General features: G+C 64.1%; 1 protein-coding gene across 4 annotated transcripts; it reads right to left on the bottom strand.

Moving 5' to 3' along the window:
* Positions 1-413: 413 nt before the first annotated feature.
* On the bottom strand, positions 414-12,944 carry MIB2 (MIB E3 ubiquitin protein ligase 2). Of its 4 annotated transcripts, none has more exons than XM_082658349.1 (20): positions 12,731-12,944; positions 11,091-11,246; positions 7,101-7,357; positions 6,840-7,011; positions 5,583-5,689; positions 5,285-5,479; positions 4,983-5,125; positions 4,771-4,866; positions 3,689-3,793; positions 3,442-3,604; positions 3,227-3,360; positions 2,974-3,122; positions 2,733-2,889; positions 2,480-2,640; positions 2,251-2,377; positions 1,922-2,155; positions 1,320-1,498; positions 1,055-1,242; positions 909-974; positions 414-742 (listed from the first exon to the last, which is right to left on the bottom strand). In XM_082658349.1, exons 2-20 carry the CDS (start codon positions 11,102-11,104, stop codon positions 504-506), a joined length of 2,886 nt encoding a protein of 961 aa, XP_082514475.1. In that variant the 5' UTR covers positions 11,105-11,246; positions 12,731-12,944; the 3' UTR covers positions 414-503. The 4 variants fall into 4 exon arrangements, with proteins under 4 accessions (XP_082514475.1, XP_082514474.1, XP_082514477.1 ...); XM_082658348.1 differs by having other exon boundaries at positions 4,771-4,878; XM_082658351.1 differs by lacking the exon at positions 4,771-4,866.
* Positions 12,945-15,265: the final 2,321 nt, after the last annotated feature.

Below are 15,265 nucleotides of genomic sequence, written 5' to 3' on the forward strand. Positions count from 1 at the left end.
CTGAAACCCTGCCGGGGCTTCTGGCTCGAATCGGAGGCCTCGCCCAACTCCCCGCTTAGCCAGGACTGCACAGCCCGCCACGAGGCCGGGTTCTGCTTTGGCCAAAGCCTGCCGTCTCCACAGCCCGCCCCAGGCGCAGGGAGGAGGCGCTGCTGGGGTTTCGGTCCAACCAGTGTTCTTGGACGACACCGCGAGCCCGAGCCCCATCCTTTCTGGCCCAGAGACCGGGATCCTGGCAGGACTCTGGACCCGTGAGTCCTGGGAAGAAGAGCAGGACACGCAGGTCGGGAGGGGCCAGGCGGGGCCTCTGGCCGAAGCGCAAAGCCCAGCGCCGGGCCAACGGCGGAAGAGGCCAGGTCGGGATGGTCCGGGGTGGGGGACCCACGGCCCTGCCCCAGGCAGGCAACCAGGCGCAAAGTCCATTAATCTTTTTATAAAATACAGAGTAGGGGCTTGCGAAGGCGGTCGCGGGGCGTGGCCCCGGACGAGGCAGGGGGCGCGGGCTACACGAAGATCTGGATGCGGTCGCGGATGGGCTGGCGGCAGATGGGGCAGGCGCTGAGCGCAGCGCCGCAGGGCGCGCAGGCGCCGTGACCGCACTGGAACACGAGGCGGATGTGGCTGTCGATGCAGATGGGGCAGGTGATGCGCTCCTCCATCTGCCGGTAGCGGCTCTGCAGCTCCTCCACCAGCTGCCGCGGTGGGCCGGGGGCGGGGGCGGCGCTGACCACCTCCGTGCCGTCTGCGGGAATGGGTCCCGGTCAGAGGCAGGGGCTGTGGAGGCCCGGGGCTTGGGGGAGAACCGGGGGTAGGAGCGTGGGCCACGACAGGGGACGGAGCCGTGAACCGCGGGGCGACGTGCAGCGGCCCACACGGGGGGGGGGGCGGGGGGGGGCGCCGAGCCCCACCTGGGCGCAGCTTCTTGACGATGACCGCCTGGCACCTGATGCACTTCTTCATCCTGCGGGCGCACTCTGCGGGGGAGCGCACGGCTGAGCGAGGCCCCCCAGCCCGGTCGCCGCACCCCCGCCCCGCCCCTGCCCCCTGCACTCACCCTCACACACCGTGCGGTGCTGGCAAGGCGAGAACAGCACCAACAGCGCCAGCTCCGAACACACTAGGCACTCAGCGGCCTCGGGCCCGGACGGCGCAGTGACGTGCAGGTTGGTAACAGTGTTGGGGGCACCGAGCGCCAGCCTTGGGCCCTGGGCCGCGCCCCCGCCGCCGCCAGCCTGCCGCTCCCTGCGTGGGCAGAAGGGGCTTGAAAGGGCCCAGGGCTGCGGGCGGCCCGCCCCCGGCCCCCGGCCCCGCCTGCTCACCGGAAGCGCTGGGCACAGCCCTGCAGGGCTTTGAGCAGGCGGCCCTCAGCTGCCAGGTCCAGCGGGCTCCGGCCGCGGTGGTTGGCATAGCTCAGGTCGGCGCCCTCCAGCGCCAAGAAGCAGGCGACCGCTGCGCCCGCCGTCAGCTCCGTGCTGCCCGGAAGGCCCGAGGCCTGTAGCTGGGTGGCAGGACAGACGACGTGAGGGTGGGCGCCTGGGAACACTGGCCTGGAGGGCGCCGGGCTGGCACCGGGCTTCAGAGACCTGGGCCCCGCCCGAGACCCCCGGAGCCGCCAGAGGCAGGCGGGTAAAGGCCCCTGCCGGCAGAGGAGCCCGGGGCCTGACACACGACCCCCGCCCATACGGCACCCCACCCCCTTTCCCAGGCTGGTCTGAAGCACAGAATCTCAGGAACACTGGCCACACGGCGGTGACTGGGGTCGCAGAAGACACCGCCTGCAAACCACTGCGGCCCGGGCTGTCCCACCCTGAGAGGGCCTGGTCAGGGCTGTCCCCGAAGGTGGAGGTGGGCAGTGGACCCAGGGGCCTGCAGCCAGGTGCCACGGCCCACCTCTCAAGCACCCAGAGTCACGCTTCCTCACCCTTGACAGCAGCTGCAAGGCCCCTGGGTCCCCCCCGGCCCCATCAGTCGCCAGGGGCAGCAGCTGGTGACGCTGCAGTGCCACATGCAGAGCTGTGTCCCCCTCCTCGTCCTCGGCATTGACGCTGCAGCCAGCGTCCACCAGCAGCGGCACCAGCCCCACGTGGGCCTGCTGCACAGCCAGGTGCAGCGGGGACTGGAGCTTACGGTTGCGAACATTCACGTCACAATGGCCCTGGGGGGTGGGGGTGGGGTACAGGCTCAGCCCAGGGACCCTGGTGGGCCCTGACACCCCGGTCCCCGGGCCCGCCCAGGACCCTGCGTCCACACCTCTCGGATGAGAACCTGGGCCACCTCCCTGTGGTCGTTCAGGGCAGCCAGGTGCAGCGCTGTGAACCCATCCTCCTTCTTGGCGTCCACCAGCTGCCGGGCCCGCACCAGAATCCTTCTGACGGCTCTGCGGGAGCAGGGAGACGCGTCTGGGGTCAGGGGCGACCCCAGAGTGGCCCGGCAGCACCGCAGGACCTGGCTGCTGGCTATGCGTCCACCCCAAACTCACAGTGTGTGGCCTTTGAGGGACGCATGGTGCAGCAGGGTGAAGCCTTGGCTGTTCGTGGCAGTGACGTCGATGCCCGGCACCTCGGTGAGGACCTCCACGATGCCGCTGGCGCCAGTGCCCGCCGAGATGGCACAGTGCAGGGGCGTGTCAGCATGGGCGTCCTGCCGGTGGTGGGCCAGTGATCACTTGGCAAGAAGATCTTGGCCACTGCCTCCTTGACCCCAGGGATAGGGCCAGGGGACCCAGCACTCACGGGCAGGTTGACGTCACAGCCGCACTCACAGAGGACCCTCACCACCTCCAGGAAGCCCCTCTGCACGGCCACGTGCAGCGCCGAGCTCCGGGTGCCGTTAAGAGTGTTGGCCCCGCAACCCCAGCTCAGGAGCACCCGGGCGGCCTCGGGCTGGTTCCTGGCGGGAGAGGAAGCAGGAGGGGCGCTGTGCCCACTGGCTGGACCTGCAGGCCCGGCCCCCCGCGCCCCGGCCAGGCCTCACCCCAGCGCCGCGTAGTGCAGCGCCGTGCTGCCCTCGTCGTCCGGCAGGTCCACGCCCGCCCGAGCCTGCAGCAGCAGCCGCACCAGCTCCACCTGGCCTAGGTAGGCAGCCACCTGCAGGGCGGTCCTGCCATGGTTCTTGGTGTCCACCTGCCGGGAGGGCAGAGAGTTAGCCCCCGGCCCCGCCCCTCCCGCTGGGGCTGGTGGGGCCGGGACGGGGGTGGGGGCGGCGGGGGCTGGTCTCAGGAACTTGCCTGCTCCGGGTGCCGCCGTAGTAGGTCCAGAGCCCGGGCCACGTTGCCCAGGGCCACCTCCACCACCAGCCTCCCCGGGTGCTCCAGGTCACTCTTCTGGGCTCGAAGCTTGTCCAGGACAACACTCAGGGAGCCTGGGGAGGGCAGGGCTGAGGTTCGGTGGTGGCCAGGGGCGGCCCCGCCCCCCACCAGCCGCCCGCGCTGGATGCCCTCACTTTTGTTCTCCCGGGCGCGCTCGGCCACGTCCAGGTTGGCGTCCTCCTCAGGGCGGTAGGCCACCAGGCAGGAGGGGCTGAAGGTCCACAGCTTACCGCTGACCAGCACACCCAAGTTTCCATCTCCGAAAACCTTCAGTACTCTCCCGATGTGGCCCAGAGCCTGGGTGGGGAGAGGGCGGGGTCTCAGGTGGGCCTCCCAGGGGCGAGGGAGCTGGGGGTGGGGAGGCAGGGCTGAGGGACTCACGGGGGCCATGTCATCTGTCCACTCGCCATGCCCGGCCTGCAGCCGCTTCACCATGTCGAGGTCATCAATGACCCGCACAACGTCACCCACCGAGCAGGAGTTGTGCTGAGTGACAGAGAAGCATGTGAGGGGCCCCCGGCAGGTGTGGCTGCCTGGGGTCATAGAGCAGGAGAGCACCCCCACCCAGCTCCACAGGACAGGCCTGGACAGGACCCCAGCCCCTGCCCGAAAGCACAGCCGGAGGGTCTGGCCCGATAAGGGCAACAGGTCACCAGGGCAGCCCTTGCTGGCCTAGCCTCAGAGCCATGCGGGTGACAGCCAGAGAGGCAGTGGACATCAACATCTAGACGGGACAGAAGCCAGCGTGGGGGGGGGGGTGTGCAGGCCAGGGTGGGCCTGTCCCTGCACACTGACGGGGAGCGGGCAGCACAGCCAAGACCAGACTAGCCTGGCTCGGGGGAGGGGGGCCCACAGGATGACCAGGGGCCAGGCCGGAACAGCACAGAGGGGGTCAGGGCTGCATCTCCCCCACCCCCAAACCTTTCCTAGCAACTCACTCCTCACCCGTGCCCTCGTGGGTACAGAGATCACTCTACAAACCACCTGTCCTATGACCCCACCATCCCCCATCCTTGAAGGCAGATGTGCCCCAGCAGTCCCAGAGCCGAGTGCTGGCGCTGCCCCCGCCCAGGTGCCATCACTGGACACGCCGCTGCCCCCCACCCCCTCCATCCCTCATCCAAGGGATACTGCTTCCCAGACAGCTCTCACCACACCCACCCCGCCCTCCTAAGAAAGTACCCCAACCCGCCACCTCCTGCCTGTGAGGCTGCAGAGGCCCCTCTGGCCCTCAGAACAGATGTTCGCGCCTGACCTGCTGCCCCGGCTTCCAACAGCTCCCCATGGCCCCCACCCCCGTGCCTCACACCAGGGTCCCCTCTCCTTGGACCTAGTCCCCTCTGGACCCCACCATGCCCTCCCCTCTTCCTTCAGGGCCCGAGGGAGGCACTCCCAGGGCCAAGCCAGCACGTTGAAGGGGGTACGGAAGTGAGCAGAGGGGCTCAGCCCGGCCCCCCATGCACCTTGGTGAGAGCCCCAGGGTGGAAGGTCCAGCGGGTCTTGTGGCTGAACTGCACACGCACGTCCCCACGGTCCGTGATGCGGTGTACGGTGCCCATCTGTCCGATACACTGCGGCGGGTCACGGAGGCTGTGGCCAGGTGGAGCACGAGGGCGGGGGTCCAGAGGATGTGGGGAGGGGGGGGCATGGGGATTTGGCAGGTGGGGCGGCTCACCTTGGCCATCCGGGGGTTCCATCCGCCGTGGCCTTCCTGCATGTCCCTCAGGATGTCTGCATCCAGCAGACACTTGACCTTGTCCCCGTGCTGGAAGGGCTGGCCGTCAGCACTCACCCTGCGCTGCAGCTCTGCAGGCTTGCCTGGGAACGAGGTGGCAGGCCCAGCTCACAAGGGTCCCTCCGCCCCCACCCCTCCCCTCCCCTCAGTGACTTCACAGGCCACCCTTGGCGCAGGGCTGCCACTGAGGCTCAGCCAGGACAGAGAGCAACCGGGTGGGTGTCAGTGGGGCCCGCCCATACCGAGCCTCGGGAGATGCTCCCTGTAGTAGAAGCCGCCAGCTGCCTCGCCCACACACTTGAGGTCCACCTTGCCCTTGTGGCCCACGCGGTACACGTTGGTGGTGCCGTCGGCCCATGTCACGCTGGCCACACTCCGGCCCGTCTCCACATCCCAGCCACGGATGTCCACCACTCGGCCCGGCTTCCCTTCCCCTCCTGGGAGACAGTGGCCCCACCAGCAGACTAAGCCTGCGCCACGGGGATGAGCCATGGCCAGTGGCAGCCCAGCCCCCACCTTCCCACCCTGGACCCCACTCACCATCCTGCGAACCCCACTCCCAGTCGGGGCCCCGAACCACCTTCGCTCCCTGGAAGATGCCCCTTAACGGGATCCTTGGGAGGCCCTGGCGGGGACTCAGCGTGACCCTACGAGAGAAAGAGTGGGTCCCAGACCATGGAAGCAACCGTGCAACAGAGCAGGCGACCGGCTCTGCCAGCCTTGCTCCTCCACTCCCAGCCCTGGAATCTAAAGGATGGGGCGCCGCCAGCTCCCAGGCCCAGCTCTCCCTCCCCCCGGAGCAACTGGTCCCACAGGTCAATGCCCTCCACACTCTGGGCCTAGAGTGGGGCTGCGGCCCAGGTCCCTCCAGGAGACCTTTCTTTTTTTTTTTTCAATTTGGCCACGCCGTGCAGTTTGTGGGATCTTAATTCCCCGACCAGGGATTGAACCCGCACCCTCGGCAGTGAGAATGCAGAGTCCTAACCACCGGACTGCCAGGGAAGTCCCTGGGGGACCTTTCACGATGTCAGGCGAGAAGGGCACCCCAGGCCCACCCTCACCACACCCCCTCTACGTGCGCTCACGCCAGACCTGCTACCTCCCGTTAGAGCTGACCCCAGAGCTCAGCGCACGGCCTGGCCCAGGGAAGCTCAGCACGTGGGAAGCAGAGGAGTGAGCAGGGCCGGCTTGGCCTGAGGCGCCCGGACAGCTGATCCTGGTTCCCACATTGGCCAGGGGCGGCTGGGACGTGGAGCACACCCCTCCCCTCCGTGTGTGGGGGGTGTCAAGGAGGCGAGGGCAACAGTGCAGGGAACAGGGGTGCACCTCTGGGCACCCACGCAGCCCAGTGGACTCCTCCCCGGCCTGGTCCCCCCACCCCGACCACAGCAAGGGAGCCTGCCAGCCAGGCCAACAGCACCTCCACAGGTGCGGACGCCGGCAGCACACTCCAGGCAGGCCACCCTCAGCGCCCCGGCCACGGCGGCACTGGGGGACCACTGGGGAGCCTGGCTCTAGGAGGGGCCCGGGACACCGGAGAAGGCCCCATTCACAGCACCCATCTGCGCAGACCTGCCCGGTGGACACGGTTGCCTTCCGCAGGGAGTAGGGACTGGTGTCAATGCCCAGGCCCCCCGGCATGACCACGACCCTGGCCACTCCTCCAGGAAATGGCTCAGGAAGGACTCGACCTGTACCCTGGGGAGTGGCCAGCGGGAGGCAGCTCCAGTCCTCGGGGACCAAGGCCGCTCGGATGTCAGAGTCCGCGCCCACACCGGGGTCGGCAGGGGAACTCACGGGCGCGAGTGGGCCGTCTCGTAGCGCTCGAAGGCGTGGGCCACGTCGTGCTTGTTGTGCATGTAGCACTGCGTGCAGAGATCGTAGTCGAAGCAGACGCGGCACTTCCAGCGCATGCCCCGCAGCCCGTGCTTCTTGCAGCAGTCGCAGATAATGTTGGGGTGGCGGACGCCTGCGGGCGGGCAGCGTCAGGGGGCGCCGCGCGGCCCCCCCCTCTGCCCGGCCCCGCCCCCTCCAGCCCCGCCCCCGGGGCCCGCGCACCGATCTGGGCGTTGTCGTAGAGCAGCAGGTCATGCGCGCCCTGGTAGCCCGCGCGGTAGTTGGTGCGCGTGCCGTGGTCCCACTGCACGACCACCGTGCGGTCGGGGGTCGAAGGGCTGCCGTGGCGGCCGAGCTCCACCACCGTGCCCACGCCGCCCTCGCCGCCGTCCTGCTGGCCCCACTTCCAGTCCACGCCGCGTACCACGCGCATGCCCACCTGCACGCCCGCCTGGGGGTCTGGCTCCATGGTGGGAGACCTGCGGGCAGAGGGCACCCTCAGGCCACATCGAGAAGGCCACACGGGCTTGCACCAGTTCTGAGAGGGCTTCCAGGGAGAGATGGATGGGAACGGGGGTGGGGTGGAACACGGGGAATGCCCTGGGGCTGGAGGGGGGCCTGTGCAGTAGAGACCAAAGGGGGCCCACGTGGCCACCCGCCAGCAGCACGGGAGACCAGCTGCAAAAGCAGAGGTGGGCCCGTCCTGGAGGGAGGGTGGGACACCTCTTTGAAAAGGGCCTGCCAGCCGCTGTGGGGAGCTGGAGCAGAAGTGTGGGGGACATCCTGGTGACAGGACTGCAGGTCCCCAGGGAACCAGGGGACAAGACCCGGCTGAGAGGAGGGTCTGCCCGCACTAGCAGATTCGGTTCTGGGTGGCTGGCGTACAGGGGGCCGCCAGGATTGCACACATCAACATGAAAGGTAAGACAATAAAACTTCCCGAAGAAAGCAGACTTTCTTTGTGTAGCCAACTGAGAAGCTGGACGGCACTTAAGCCTGGAGAGGCAGCAACACGTACGCCAGCCACAAAGGCCCTGTACCTGGAGTGTGGAAGGAGGGCCTGCAGATCTCATGCACAAAGCAGATAACCCAAGAGAAAACAGGAAAACGCTGGAACAGGTGCCCCCAGCAGCTAACACACACAGGGTCTGCTGCCACCCACAGCCCAGTGGGCAGTGCTGCGTGGTCCTTCTCCGAGAAGCGTCGGCCGGCCACCCCAGGCAGGCCCTGACGGAGGTGGCACTGTTCACAGCAGCGCCCGCCCCGAGTGCTCAAGGGTGAACTGGGTCGTGACACGTGAGTTACCTCCAAGAAAGCACAAACCACTGCACTACACACAGCAAAGCTCACAGACGTGTATTCAAGGAAAGAAGCCACGAGCCTGATTCCACCAATAGAAAGTTCACAAATGGGACAGACAAATCCAGGGCACCAGAGTCAGGGAGACAGCAGCGGAGGCGGTCACGGGGGACTTGGGCCCAGGGGAACATGCTACTTCCTGATCTGGGTGCCAATTATACGCGTGTTCACTTTGCTAACTTGGATCACTTATGACCTGGGCCTCCCTGTATATGTGATTCCTCAATAAATTTTTTTACGACATGAATGGATGTGGACAACGCCTGAGATGTTAAATCAACAGGACCTGATGCGGGAGAGGGCTCAGGGCTCCAGGACTGGAGGGGGCAGTCGCCGCTCCATCTCTGGAGACTGAGCCTCTGCAGTGGAGCGGGCTCTCAGGCAGCATCGGGACCCCGAGGCTGGGGAGACGCTAGCCTGGGGCCCCCAGCAGTCCCACTGCAGAGCTCCTGGGATGCCAGAGGGAGACCTTGAGGCTGGCTGGGGTGCAGCTGGTTCCTGTTAGCGCCCAGTGGCCCAGTGAAGCCACAGGCCACCAGGCCAGCCCAGAGCTTAGCCAGCAACAAGAAAACCACACGTCACCCCTCCACCTGGACCCCGCCCCCCCCAGCCCAAAACTCAGAATCCCAGGCCTGAGCCCACAGGTCATCTGACGGCCACCGTCTGTCCAGCCCCACCTTGAGGTCTGCGCCAGCACAGGGTGTGCAGGGGAGGGGCACTGCCCACAGGGCGAGGCTCCTGGTCAATGCCCAGCCTAGGGTCCAAGTGAAGGACCCTCAGATTCTCAGCAGCATGAACTGCTCAGCCAGCTCGGCTTCTGCAAGTCCCCCTGCCTCCCGGGCAGGCGTCTGTGACCGCTCCTGCCTCACCCCTCCCAAGACCGCCAGGGCTTCCAGACGCAGGTGGACGATCTAAAAGGACGTGCCTTCCCAACCCGGTGGCCAATCTCCTCAGGGAAACCACTCGCTGCTCATTCACCTGGCCGGCTGACCCCCCCCCGGGGCCATGCCACCTCCATCTCCTGCCGCCCTCCAGCCACCCTCCCCTCTGTGGTCTCTGGCCCCTGCAAAGATGGGGCACCAGGGCTTCGCCGTCCTTCCTGCCACAGCAAGAAGGCCACACGAGAATGCCCGTGGCTCTTCACTGCCAGCGAGCCCCAGACGAGGGCTGAGGGCCTGTGGGCCGCCACCTCGCAGGGCGGGCCGTTTCACGTGTGGCCTTGGCCTCCTGCTTGGTGTCTCTCCGTCAGCAGATGCCACACGTGTCTGACTCAGGCAGAGCAGCACAGCCTGAGCCAGTGGCCCAGTGGCTTAGTGGTGGCGCTGCCGCTTAGGGCACAGGCCCTGTCATGGTCAGGCTGCCAACCTCAGCCAGATGGCACAAGCCCTCCTCCCCGCCGGGAGCCTCCAGAATTGGTCGTGGCCCGTGGGCAGTGCTGAGCTGCCTCTCGCCCTTCCCAGGCGCGCCTGTTGAGCCAGTCAGACTCGACCTCGTTCCAGGCAACCACAGACCCAAACAAGTGTGGGGAGACAGGCCCAACGAGAGACCCCTGCTAGCAAGGGGCAGGCCATCTGCAGGGCCAGAAACTGGCCCTACGCTGCGATAAAGGGGCAGGAAAGGACGCCAGTCCCACGAGCCGGCACTGTGGCCCTTCTGCAGCCAGTGGCACGCCTTCTGCCTGTGAGCCCAGCCCCTCCGCCTGCCGGGCCAGCTGTCACCCCCACCCTCTTGGCAGCCTACAGACCCACCGGTCACAGGCTGCAGAACCATCTCCATCAAGACAGGGGACGGGGAGCGGACCCCCTGAGCAGGATATCAGGTGTGCCCAGTGCCTGGCTCTGCCCTCAGGGGAATGGTCAGAGAGCAAACAGAGGGTGGAGGACGCCCAGCAGGGCCTGTGGGAAAACAGGACCAAGTCCCAGCCAGCAGTGGCTCCCCCGGGGCACCAGGGAAGTCCAGCCTGTCGCGAGAAGCACCTCTGACCAGCACCTGCTGCCTTCACACCCCTATTTGAGCACAGTCAGACAGCTCTCCAGTGCTGGCCAGCAGCCTCCCTGCTCCCCAAGGATGCCCCTCCCGGGAGCCCACAGGCCCACAGGGGACAGAGCCAAAAGGACTCGCTGAGTCTCGGGCTTCCTCCCACGCAGACCAGTGGCCCTTGAGGAGGACGGTGAGAAGACAGGAGCAGCCCGCCCTGCGGCACCCACAGCCTGGGAGCCTCTCCACCTCCCCTCCACGCTCCAGCCCTGGGGGGCCCGGGGCTGGCCCTCAGCCGCAGCACCCGTGCCCAGCCTGGCGTCACCCGGCCTGGGGCCTGAGCAGGGCCCCCAGAGACGCCTCCCTGCTCGCCCTACTGGCTCCCGGGCCTCAGCGCTTGGGCACAGCATAGCAGGACCCTTGTCAAGCAGGCCAGGTGGCTTTCCAGGCCTCTCTGCCACTTTCCTCCCACCACGTGCTTGGTCTTTGTCACTGTTTTCACCAGGGCCCAGCAGATGGCCGCTCGTGCTCTGTGTGACCTCAGGTCCCCGGCCTGCCCAGTGTCAGGGGTCACTACCTCACCTCGGAAGGTGCCACCCGGGTGTGAGGAGAGGGGGTGGCCAGCGAGGAATGGATCGGGGTCAGGAGCAGGGGGGCAGCGAAGAAACCCTGAGGGGCTAGGGAGGAAGGGGACCCCCGTTTCAGTGCGAAATTCACCCAAAGAATTCTTCCTTCTTCTTCCTTTGCCAGAAACGCCGTACTTTAACGTCTTCCTCAGAGCTCACAGCCCACCCCTGGCTGGCACCGGAACCCCCCGAGGCCGACACTATGACGGTTTACCCTGAAGCGCTCCAGGTGCGAGCAGTCGGCACTTACCTTACAGCACACATCAGCCTCTCGTCAGCATCCCGGATGCTTAGCTGCTCTTTCGTGGGTCACGGGTTTGCTCAGACACCAAGATTTCCTGTTGGAAACTAGAAGCGACTGCCGACACAGAACACAGCAAACCAAACAGGTAGCCAGCCAGCAAGTCTGGGGAAACATGGTTTTTAAAAGGCAGTTTTACTTTTAGTATTTACCATCGCAACCAAACAGGTGGACACCTGGATCTGCTCTGTTGGTTTACTAGTTTCTCTTTTCACAAGAAACTTGCGTCTCTTGGAATGCAGAACTATTTCTAAAGCACACATTGGGACAGTAGAGAAATAAGGTGTTTGCCCTATTTGGACAATTTCATCGGATAAACTTCAACAAGCCGCAAAGATGAAATCCCATTTAGCTAGCGAGCTGGCAAACTGCCTTTATTGAGAAGAATAAAGTTGTGTGCTGACTGCTCACGACCAGAGGCTGCCACTCCTTCCCCGGCACCTCCGGCTGGGCTGGTGATGCTGTTTAAATCCACACCATGTGTGGCACAGTCAACTGGCAAGACTTGGTGACTCACAGTCTCCGGTCATGCGGCAGCTCTGGCTAAGGCAGAGGTGGCCATCCTGGGTGCCCAGGGAGTCTGGCCCCTCAGAGACCAGGTGAAGCCCTGAGACCCGACTTGGCCCAGTACAAACACACCAGCTGGGGGAAGGCCCGAAGGAAGTAGAGGGAGGTCATCACCCAAATCTTGGCCACCCAGATGGAAGCCCTCAGGCACCCTGCAGACTGCGGTGTCACGACCCAGCCACTGCACAGGGCCAATCTTGGACGGGAGCACAACCTTCAGATACTTGTTGCACCTGCAGCAACAGGCCAAAGTGAGAAGGCAAGACGAGGGCACCTGCCAGGAAGGACCAGCTTTGCCAGGGCTCCCACTCTCACGCTGCCTCATCCCCAGCCCCGCTGGGCCCCCCAGGACCCTGTCTGGCACCTTTGCTTATTGCCTCTATTGGCTCTGAGCTCAGAGGGAGAGGCAGGATTATCTACCACCCCACCACTCCAGAGACACGCTCAAAAACAAGCAAAGACCCTCTGACATAGCATCAGACAGAATCCGAGCCCCTCAAGAGCTCACCTGTCCAGCTGTTCCGACGCCCCCCGCCCGCCCAGAGACTGGTGGGCTGCAGCCCTGATGTCTGGAGACTTGCGGACTGGCCTCGAGCCTTGCTGAGCTTCAGCGCAAGCCCTGTGCCATCCGACCCTGCGGCGGCGGGGACATGCCAAGACGCACAATCTACACGCCCGCTGTCCACAGGCTCATTCCCGGGCCCACGACCACGACCCCAGAGCTGCCCCAGGGGCCTGGCTCCTGCCCTGCAGGGCTCCCTGGGGTCTGGGGCCGCCGGGGATGGGGTCGCAGGGCTGGCGAACGGCAAGGCCCCGGGCTGAGCCTTGGACTCGAGCAGCTGGCCTGCGGGGGGGGCGGGGCTGGACAGGCTGGGCCGGGCGCCCGCCCCGAAACTGACTCCCCCCTCACTCCCTGGGGTCCGCCCCGCCCCTGTCATTCGTCACCTTCCTCAGGAAGCCGCCCCGGGCCCCCGCCGCTGCCAGTCCCCGGCCCTGGTGCCCTTGTCTACCCCTCCACTTGCCCCGAAGTTTGCGTCCCGCCTGCTTCGCGTGGGGGCTCCGGGGGCCTGAAGAGAGCCGAGTCTGTCAGCCGGCCGACTGCGGCCTCAGTGTGTGCGGCGGCCGGCCAGCGAGCTAGGCTGCTCAGAGTCAGCCAACCAGCCAGGCCGCCCCGCCTCGCCGCGCAGCACCAGAGCCCACCGGCCAAGGCCGCCCGAAGCCCCCGGCGCTCGGGGCTCTGGGGCCGCCGCGAGGCCTGCCGGGACTTGTAGTCCGCAGCCCGCTAAGACCGTGGCCGGGGGGCGGGTCCGAACCACAACTCCCAGGAGGGCAGACAGCGCCGTGACGTAACGGGGGCGAGGGCGTGAGCTACGGCTCCAGTCCCGCCCTGATTGGGAGAGGGGGGCCTCCAGCTCTGCTTTCCCGGGAAGGGTTCGGGTCGGCTGTTCGTCGCATGACTGGGGATGGGCTCGCGTCTGACAGCGTGTGCGCACGTCGTCAGAGGGATGCGGACTGCAGGCTGTGGCGACTCTAGGGCCTCTCACCACCCGGGGCCGCGGCCCGGAGGGCGCGGGTACACTGCCACCCAGAGCCGCCCGGGCTACCGAAGACTGCGCACGCGCGGGCGCGGAATGCGCGAACCAGGCGGCCTTGCCTGGCGGGGCCTGAGGCGGAAGTGCGTCACCCTTGCCCTACCCTACGTGGCGCCGCTGAGTTCGGAGACGCGTTCGGTTGCCGTGGAGACCCGCTAGGCCGGGTTGTTACAGCCAACTCCTTTTGACTTGAGTTATTTTATAATCGAAGTCACGTAATTCAAAAAGACACATGCGGGCTTCCCTGGTGGCGCAGTGGTTGGGGGTCCGCCTGCCGATGCAGGGGGCGCGGGTTCGTGCCCCGGTCCGGGAAGATCCCACATGCCGCGGAGCGGCTGGGCCCGTGAGCCATGGCCGCTGGACCTGCGCGTCCGGAGCCTGTGCTCCGCGACGGGAGAGGCCGCAGCAGTGAGAGGCCCGCGTACGGCAAAAAAAAAAAAAAAAAGACACATGCACTCCAATGTACATTGCAGCACTATTTACAATAGCCAGGTCATGGAAGTAACCTAAATGCCCATGGACAGACGAATGGATAAAGAAGATGTGGCACATATATACAATGGACTATTACTCAGCCATAAACAGGAGCGAGGTTGGGTCATTTGTAGGGACGTGGATGGATCTAGAGACTGTCATACAGAGTGAAGTAAGTCAGAAAGAGAAAAACAAATATTGTATATTAACGCATATATGTGGAACCTAGAAAAATGGTACAGGTGAACCAGTTTGCAGGACAGAAATAGAGACACAGATGTAGAGAAAAAACATATGGACACCAAGGGGGGAAAGTGGCGGGGGTGGTGGTGGGATGAATTGGGAGATGGGGATTGACATGTATACACTGATATGTATAAAATACATAACTAATAAGAACCTGCTGTATAAAAAAAATTTTTTTTTAAGTTTTTTAAATAAAATCAAAGTCACGCCAGTGCATGGTTTTTTATTCACGCAGAACTGAAGACGTAGTGAACAACAGCGGTCCCGTGCCAGTCTCTCCAGGGGCAAATACTTCCAACCCTTGTAGCTTTTCCTCTGGCAGAAACCTCCACGTTTCTCAACCAGAGACTGCTAGTTTTTGATATATTAAATATAGACATTTCTATGGACTTCCCGAAGTAAGGGAGGAAGCAGGCTTTCCAAGCAACTCCCCGCCCGCCCCACCCCCACATTTTCACGACTATTTGCGGGTGACGGTGTAAAACCACGCCTCCATCTTGTACCGCATTTTTTTTCCTTCTTACTTACCTAGTATTTCTCTTGTGCCTAGATTTTTACGTGGCTAGTTTTCTTTGCCACTTGCCTATCAATAACATTTTGCAAAGGCTCAAACACCTTAGAGCTGTTTAATTCCTGGAGGCCCCTCTCCCAGAGCCCCCTGGCCCGTGTTCCCTCCAGACTGATGGCTTTCTCAACCCACCGCACAGCTCTGCTGTCTTGACCTTTCCTCTGCTGTCATCCCCGTGACTTGTTGCCTTTTTCCTGTGTTGATTCCCTGTTTCCTGGAACCCCTTTGTAGTTTACTCTCTAATTTTGCTGAAGTCAGTCCACTAGTAGCTTCCTGGGAAGGGTGTGTGTCTGAAATGCGTTTATTCTACTCTCATCTCTAATGGTAGGATATATACAGAATTCTAGATTGGAGATACTTTTCCTTCAAAACTTTTCAATTCATAGTTTTTAGCTCCCAGCTTCCAGGGCTGCTGTTAAAAAGTCCAAAGCCATTCTGATTCCTGTCCATTTGTGTGTGATCTGTTTGTTCTCTCTGAAAGCTTTTAGGATCTTCTCTTTATCCTTGGTGTTCTCAACTGACACAACAATATACCTTGATGTGGGCCTTGCTCATTGGACTGTGCACACAGTGGTTCTCTCCATCCTACGGGCTCATGTCCTTAGTTTTGGAACTTTGTAAAGAACAAGGCTCTTCCATATTCTGTGTTATCTCTTGATGAAATTCCTGTTACTCAC

This window comes from Grampus griseus (assembly GCF_964374135.1).
Source record: "Grampus griseus genome assembly, chromosome: 1".
Classification (NCBI taxonomy): domain Eukaryota; kingdom Metazoa; phylum Chordata; class Mammalia; order Artiodactyla; family Delphinidae; genus Grampus; species Grampus griseus.